Consider the following 8,987-nt stretch of genomic DNA (forward strand, 5'->3'; position numbering starts at 1 on the left):
CGCTCTGCCCTTCTGAAAGCCCGGACGAGGGCGAAGAGCCATGCAGATCGCCGACGCGCCCCGGCTCCCACATACCAGTCCGGGCAGGAGGCATGGCTATCAACCAAAAACATTCCTCTGCACACGGACTCAGCTAAGCTGACGGACAGATACATTGGACCCTTTACCATCACCAAAGTCATCAGTCCAGCCGCAGTGAAGCTGAAACTCCCAGCTTCACTGCGGATTCATCCCGTATTCCATGTGTCTAAAATAAAGCCATACCTCACCTCGGACCTCTGCACCCCCGGACCAGCACCGCCTCCTGCCCACATCATCGACGGCGAGCGTGCGTGGACAGTCTGCAGGCTCCTTGATGTTTGCCGGAGGGGTCGGGGCTTCCAATATCTGGTGGACTGGGAGGCTTACGGACCCGAACAACGCTCCTGGGTGAAGAGGAGCTTCATCCTGGATCCGGTCCTCCTGGCCAATTTCTACCAGCGGCATCCCAACAAGCCTGGTTGGGCGCCAGGAGGCGCCCGTTGGGGGGGGTCCTGTTGTGTGGGCCGCCCGAAGAGGAGGTACTGCTGGCCCAACACCAGAGGGCGCCCTGCCTGTTGTCGGGTTTCAGGCACCAGAGGGCGCAGCCGCCTCTCAGGAGCTCCAGGAGCACCGGTACTGACAGCTGTCAGTCATCAGCCATCATCACCACCACCAATAAAAGCCTGGGAGAATCATCAGAACTCTGCCGAGTTATCAGCTTACCTGTCAGGTAAACCTACTCAGCCGCTTTGTGCCGTTCGCACATTTATTGCTACTGACCTTTGCAGTCGTAACCTCTGGTATACTCGCAGCTTGGAGCTGGGTTTGTGGAAGTTGGAAGGAGTTGGCGTTTCCACTCCTCACTTTCCTTATCTCTAAGTATACTGTTGGTACTGCACGTTTTCAGTGTTCCTGTTTTCTGGGAGTGGTGGATTTTTCCCTCAGGAGAGGAACTGAACTTTTTGCTGACTGTTTGCTGGGTGTACACACACCCACCTTTAACCTGTGTCTGTTCCTGCCAGCAGTACCGGATCTGACAGGTGGAAGCAGTGGCCACCTGGAGACTCGGGACTTGGCGGCTCCGGTGTGTTGCAGGTCTCCGTTGGCGGTGGAACCTCGTGGGTCCCAGCTCTTCTCTGGATAGGCGTGTCCTACCCTCGAGCCTGCCCACGCATCACCTTTTGTGTAGAATGATTGACAGACTAACAGCATACTTGGTTGTTGTGCACATTTGCAGAATAAATTGTTATTTATTCGGACTTCCTATTGGCCGTTCATTTACGCCCCCTTTCGTGGGTCCGTGTACTTCACTTTCCCAACATTTCTATTCTTCTATTTTTACCTTTTGTCATATTTTAAACATCCTTTTTTAACATTTAAACATCTCTGTGTGTTTTTAAATGTCGACATAACTAACACATTTTAACATAAATAATATTAATTAAACTTTTATACATATTTAATCTCTCATCTAGTCTCACCTCTTGTTTAGTGCAAGGAATGAGTCTGGGTCTTTGATGCGCACAGGCGGCTGATGCTGGGATGCACCATGGAGCAAATGAAGATTGTCCTCTACTTTCTTTTTTTTTTTTTGGTTGCACCAAACTCTTCTCACTGGTAGATTTACACACTAAAAAGTTATCCATTTTGCTCCTGGCATGTTAGCTAACAATGTTTTCTTTTTCCTTTTTACCCCTTTTTCTTTTGTTGGTTAACAGTGTTTACAGTTATCACCCCCCCCCCCCCCCCCCCCCCCCCCCCCGAAGAACTCAGCACGCCTCACAGTTTGAAAACCACTGTGTTAGGAAGTGTGTTACACATTATTTAATCAGGACATGGCAGAATGTTCCAATGACCTGGTAAATAAGGTTTCAAGTAATAAAGCTTTTTGGTGAAGTAATGGGTAGGAAGGCTTCATCTTGCCATCATTACTCAGTGTTTGTCATAACATGATGTTCTCTTAATATGATACATTAGGGCCAAAATCCATCTTCCACCATATGGCACAAAGTGCACAGTCTCAGTGGTTTCATTCATAGGTACATGACTTTTGCATTTTTCATCTTTACTGAAAACCTACCATCCCTGGTTCTCAAGACCAGGCACCTAAATGTCTCTACTCTACTCTATTCTCCTCTTCCTTTTTTAGATATTTAGATATATCTTAGTATACACTAGTAGAGTTCTACCTTAGAATTGGAATATATTATAGAAGACATACCTTACTGAATTTTCATGAAGATTTGGTTCTGGAAAATGCAAACATAAGAATTACATTGGTGTCATCCTGATTGCTGCGTTAATGGGGGGGGGGGGGGGTGTAAATGGAGAGTATGGCTGTTAAACTACAAATTCACACAATGTAATAGAGAACCCCATTTGTCCAAACAGCCAGACAAGCTAAGGGCAGACTCCCATTGCTGATTTTGGGCCAAATTTCTGTCTCAATTTCAAAATTGAGGAAACTGGGCTAGATATTTTTTAAAATATGAGGCAAAATTTTTATATCCATTTACAGTACATAGTACCACGGTAACAGACTATTTCCAAATACACCAGAGTATGTAGGATTCCCATTACATTTACACACATGCCGGCACAAAATGACATTTCCGCTGCCCCCCTCCCCCTTTCCACAAAGCTAAAATGTCTCTGGTAACATCTCAAAACTGTCTTCTTTTAAAGAGTACAACTTGCTTTTCATGTGCTTCATGTTGTAGATGTTTAAAACTCACCATTGCTCACAGTGTTTTACAACGCTTTCACCACAGAATAACCCTGAGTTCTGGCCCCAATTGAGGATCAAAAATGTAGACAATTGGGTATTAGCAATCAGTAACAAGAGACTACCTAATAAATAATTAATTTTCTATACCCACTTATTCCAGTCACAGCTGGAGCCTATCCCAGCAGTCGTACGGGGAGAGGGCGCAATATACTCTGGACAGGAAGCCAGTCTATAGACAAACACATTTAAGGCCCACTGACACTTGTGCACTTGTTGTGCAAGAGAGTAAACTCGTCTTTAACGAGTGCAGACTGAACGCGAGAGGGTCACTGGTGCATGCAATTGCGCAAAGAGAATTTTGAAATGTTCAAAAAAATCTTTCACACATAAATGTCGTGCAGCATGGCGCGATTAGCTCGTCAACACTACGTGCAGCTCGTCAAGTGGAGTCAAGAAGAAGTGAACAGAGCGAGTGGTTGCGTCAGCACACTGCATCAGAGCGCAGCTCATCTGAAGAATTATAACGAGATGTTAAATTTGTCATAAACATACTTTTACAGCTGCACACAAAAAGGAAAGAACATGCAACTGTTTTACCAAGCCATGACAATGTAAACATGACAAATAATTACCTTTTTAGACAGCTTCAAATGCTTTCTCCAGCTTGTTCGTGGCGCGTGTGAACGGTCCTCTGTGATTCAGGAAGCGATTAGAGCCATTTTCAGTGGCCAACTTGCAGGGAAAATTATTAATCCACTACGAAAGAATTATTTTGTATAAGCAGCATCAAGCATCCAGCGCTCATCGCGTAGCAGGCGGGGGAACAAAGCCAGTGTCCAACTGGTGGGATCGTCACAACGACGTGCTTGCAAGTGTGTGCATCAAGTGTCAGCGCACCTACACTTACAGTCAGCTTAAAGTTTTTAAATCACAAAAAAAACTACAGGAAGCCAGAGCACCTGGAAGTAAGCCACACAAGCACGTGGAGAAAGTGTACACTCCACACAGAAAGGACCAGGTGGGAACCGTGCCCAGGACCTCCTCACTGGGAGGCAACAGTGCTAACCATCTGTCTTCTTCATTTATGGAGACACCACATCGCCAAACCAGAATCCTCCCGTCATCAGGTTCAATGTTATTGATTTTAATGAAACCAGTGTTTCTGCAATATGTTTGTTTGTGGCATTCCTCTTCCTCATTCAGAGAAAGACCAATTTTGCACATCTCAGTTGCCATGCTGATAATTAAATGAGCATTCTTTTGTTTTAACTCGGGAAGGATGCAAAACTGGATATCTGTGATGATGCAATACTAGCAATCTGTAAAGGTTATGAAAATCAAGAGAATGAAAATGCTCATCAGATTATCCCTTACAATTGTTGTATGGCTGGGGGGGCCTGGCTGCCTTTTTGTTTCTGTCTTTTGTCCTGTCTTTTGTTTTTCCTTCCAGGTGGCTTGCATTTGGGACTGAGTGGCTGTGTAGCTGAGTTTATCAGGACCTCACCCTGATCACCTGAGGCTGATCACCTGCGGCTCGTCAGGACTCACAGCTGTGGTGCATCTACATGGATTGGAACATGGTGGCATTTAAGACTGGAGTACACAGTGTGTATTTGCCAGAGACTCAACCTTGTGACCAGACGGGTGAGATCGTCGTCTCGGGAGCCATCTCATCATCAGTGGATGCAGAGAACGTCCAGGTTTGATGCATGGTCTGTGAAAGAGGAGGGGGTGAGGTCTCACGCTCGTCAGCACACTTCCTGAGGTACGTTAGATTTTGTGACTAACATTAATACAGTCAGTAAATGTGGTGTCCCTCACACCTTATTATATTGAGCTGTATGTTGGTCGTGTAATCAGCTTCCTCTGCAGTGGAGTTTTGTGAACTGGGTGTTCCATGCCTGCAGGGTGGGAAGCTGATTAGTAATTAAGCCAGGAAGTGTTTGCTGTTTGTGCACCTTTGAGCGTTCTCTCTGTGTGTTGAGTGTGGACTCACATAATGATTCCTTCTTTCACAGACTCGGTTTGTCGCGGCCACCTGGGGGGTGTCGGCGGGGTCCTTGGGTCCGGGTTGGTTCTGGCTCCGGACCGTTGGCACTGCTGGGAGCGCACCGCAAAACCACCACGCCAGACCGCGCACTTTTATATTTTTTCACAGCACTGTTATGTTCATTAAACTCTGTTATCCTTTGTACCGTGCTCTGCTTATTTTATACTGGGTCCTTCAAACGCTGGTCGGTTCTCCGGGCTGCGTCCGACACATAACAAAAATAGTGTCACTCCCTGTAGGGTGACAGCAATCACAGGATGAAGATTTGTCTGGTGTTTGTACCAGGCTGTAAACATATTTATTTCTCCTCTCAACTTGGACTTTTTAAAATGGGCTTCAATTGAACTTGCTAATTTTTGGAGCCAGCCTCAAGTGGCCAGTCAAGGGACTACAACTGTTTCCTCTTCTGGTTGGCTTCCTTTCTGATAGCCGGAGGTTGCCAGTTGCCCACTCTACAAGTCTTGCCTCAGTATTTGGTAAAAGGACTGATCACTGTAGACTGGGCCAACCTGAAATTTGTTCTGTGCAAATATTGCTATTCATTCAATTCTGGAAGTGGACCTGACCATACTGGAATTCTAAATATTCCAAGAAGTGTACAAAGCTATTGGCTAATTCTGTAAATAGTCACATGCAATTTTGCAAGCTGAACCAGACTGTCAGTGCTGCTCAAATTTCAGTACTTTTTGAGCCTTTCTGCTAAATGAAACTGGAACAAGAAAGTGAGTAGCAATGTTCATGAGCAGCTGAGACATTAGTTTGGAGCAGTGTTTCTCAAACTTTTTCAAACAAAGGACCACTTCTCCAATAAAATAAACAAACAAAAAAAATAAAATGATTCAACTCCCTTGAAGTAATTTTCAAAAAGTTTTTAAGTTACCATATATTATTTTAAAAATGTGATATTACACCAATATACTCATGGACCACAAGATGTCTCTCACAGACTATCAGTGGTCTGTGGACCAGTTTGAGAAAGACTAGTTTAGAGATTTTCAATTCCACACACATGCAGCCTCTCTGGAAGTGTTGGCCAGTTTCTGGAGTGCAAAAACCTCCCATTCTGTGTGAAATATACGAAGTCTGTTAGAAAAGTATCGGACTTTTTTATTTTTTTCAAAAACCTGATGGATTTGAATCACGTGTGCTTGCTTGAGCCAACCTTAAACCTTTGTGTGCATGCGTGAACGTTTTCACGCCTGTCGATTTTTCCTGGTAAGCAGCCTTTGTGTGGGACAGGTGTTGTGCGCTCGGCGGATTTCCATTTCAAGGAAAAAGACGCGACAACTGGAGCAGCGCCGCATCAAATTTTGCCAGAAACTGGGTGACAGCCAGGTGGAAACCATTCGGATGATTCAGACGGCTTTCGGTGACAATGCTATGGGCATCACACAGATTAAGGAGTGGTACAACCGATTTAAAGAAGTCCACACAACCGTGGAGAGCACGCCGTGCTCCGGTCAGCCATCAACATGCTGAAATGACCAGATCATTTCCAAAGTGAATGCTGTGGTGATGCGGGACCGTCGTGTGACTATCCGAGAAATTGCGGAAGAGGTGGACATCAGCACTTTTTCAGTACATTCCACTGTGACTTGAAAAGAGTGGCAGTGAAATTCATGCTGCTGCTAACAGCGCAGCAAAAGCGCCTCTGTGTTGAAGTCTCACAGGACATGTTGTGACATGCCCACCTCTTCCACAATTTCTCAGATAGCCACACGACTGAAAAGTCACCGAAAGCCGTCTGAATCATCCGAATGGTTTCCACCTGGCTGTCGCCCAGTTTCTGGCAAAATTTGATGCGATGCTGCTCCAGTCGTTCCATCTTTTTCCTTGAAGTGAAAATCTGCCAAGCGCGCTACACACATCCCACACAAAGGCTGCTTACCAGAAAATGATGCAATCGACAGGTGTGAAAAACTTCACACATGCGCACGAAGGTTCAAGGTTTGCTCATGCAAGCACACGTGATTCAAATCCATCAGGTTTTTGCAAAAAATAAAAAGGTCCGATACTTTTCTAACAGATCTCGTATACACCAGGGAAGAGTCAACATTTTCATTAGGTTCTGTAAACACTGTTTGCTAAATCTTTGACTAATTCTAATGAAACCATAAATAAATCAAATTGCCACCCCCACCACCACCAATACAAAAAAACTGGAGCCGCCCTTGGTCAGATCTTCTTACCTGGTCTTAATTTTGTCATTACAAAAACAAGACAAAACACATATTCAGTGGATTTAAATAGAGTGGGGGGTAAAACAAAATCCCCCCCAGAAGCGGACACGGTTCTGTTATATAATAAGACTGTAAGAGCCAGAATGAAGCTGATAGAAGCTCCAACTCTGCGCTCCACGCGCGCGTCTTTACCTTCACACCGTTCATCTGCTTCTTGCATCCTCGAATCCACATCGAAAAAATCCGTTTTAAATCCGACTCATCGTCGGAAAAACCACGGAAAGGCGCCGAACCTTTAACCTGAATTATTATTACAGGTTTTCCGAGCGCAGACACCGACAGCAGCGCCAAACATTTTCGGCACATCCGGGTGTCCGCGTGCGGATTCACGGAGCGGCATCAGTGCAGCTGTCAATCATCCGGAGCGCGAGCGCGCTTGCTGGACCACTGAACACGTGCGCTTTTAGAAGGGGGGGGGGGGGGGTACACAAACTTCTCAACAATCACTCAGCATCAGCATCAAAAGTCGAAAATGAAGATGATATAATTTTGCACACTCGTCTCCACGTTCACACGCTGAACTGCAAACTGTGTAATAAATAAATAAAGCATAAATAGGACATTAATAACATGTGTGACCACTTTACACTGTGCTACAGAATTTGAAGGGTTCTGATGCTAAACCCAGTCTGACCATTTAAGGAGAAAAATGCAGATTAAAATGTGGATTTAATAGAAAACACACTAGAAAACGCACTGATTTCTATAAATAAAATGTAAATGATATGTTCTAGTTCTTTAATATTTTGCAAACGGCGATCACCTTACAGTAAGTGCACAATCAGGTCTTACCATTTTAATAATGCAATGTTACCAACCTATATCTCATAAAATAATGCTATTTGGGACATTAGAAGCTATTGCTAAGGACCCTTGGGCATACCTTTATCTGTGCCCTGCTTTTTACAGTTTGGAAATGCATTAAAAAAAAACTCAAAAATGGTGAATATATGGTGAAAAAATGCAATTGTTTGCATGTTACCTCGTTTCATGTGAAATCTGCTCATTATATAATAAAGCTGATATTTATCCTCTCGAACCTTTCAAAGAACTACACCAATCAGTGACATTCCCAGTATTTCTCTGGTCATGACACAAGCTACGGAATCAAAATATCTTCACTTGGAGCCAAGCAGCAGTCATTTGAGTAAAATAATAGGTTTGTAACCAGAATCCAAATTTGTCAATTCATTTGAGAAAACACTATGTTCTAAACATAAATCCTTTGATTTCATAATTCCTGTTTATTAGATTTGACACCTAAATGGATCCCCTACAAAACAGTGCTAGTAATTTGTTTCAGTTTTTTTGCAGGAACTTCTGGGAAATTCACATAATCAGGGATGTGGATGTCCCCCAAAATATTGTAGTCTCCGTAGTAGCATACTCACAGAGAGGCAACACTAGGTGCAGGAATGATACCAATATAGTGTCTTTGTCTCAACCATGATCTAGAAATTGGAAGTGATATATTTATTTTTAGTACCTCAAGAATGACTATTTGTGCCAAATGTCCGTAGAGCCTTGAAGTCTCCGTAGTAGTAGCTCTATACTGGAATCACTTGTAAAACTATGATGGAGGTTTTACAGCAGAAATTTTGGTCCAGTCTTTTGACTCACATTATAGGACTCAGAAATAACACCATTTCCAATGCTTTGGTGTGTAACTTTTTGGAATAAAAGAGTTCTTCACAAACCTAATGTAGTCTCTGTAGTACCTGTTTTTGTTCACAAGGATCAAGCACTCAGTCAGTCACCGAAAAAAAAATCTAAATGGTATTTGCTCATGAAATTCTGCATGAAGATCCCTTGGGATGTTGTTATCATTGTGAAACAAACTATTAAGCATTATACTGAATTTCATTTTTTCGACAAAAGTGAAACATTAGTGGTACACCTGATTGTGCAATTACTGCTTAGTATTTCTTCTGTTTTTCTTGTTGATTAA

The 8,987-nt window shown here is 43.7% G+C and overlaps 1 protein-coding gene across 19 annotated transcripts in view; it reads right to left on the reverse strand.

Annotated features, from left to right (window-relative positions):
* cacna1db (calcium channel, voltage-dependent, L type, alpha 1D subunit, b) overlaps window positions 1-7,316 on the reverse strand; it is a 497,403-nt gene extending 490,087 nt beyond the window's left edge. For all 19 annotated transcript variants that reach the window (XM_034171706.1, XM_034171704.1, XM_034171703.1 and 16 more), the window contains exon 1: window positions 7,172-7,316. In XM_034171706.1, coding sequence (XP_034027597.1) covers window positions 7,172-7,199 — 28 coding nt within the window. In that variant the 5' untranslated portion in view covers window positions 7,200-7,316. The remainder of the gene's footprint in view (window positions 1-7,171) is intronic.
* Between the last annotated feature and the right edge of the window lie 1,671 nt (window positions 7,317-8,987).

This window comes from Thalassophryne amazonica, chromosome 6, assembly GCF_902500255.1.
Source record: "Thalassophryne amazonica chromosome 6, fThaAma1.1, whole genome shotgun sequence".
Classification (NCBI taxonomy): Eukaryota; Metazoa; Chordata; class Actinopteri; order Batrachoidiformes; family Batrachoididae; genus Thalassophryne; species Thalassophryne amazonica.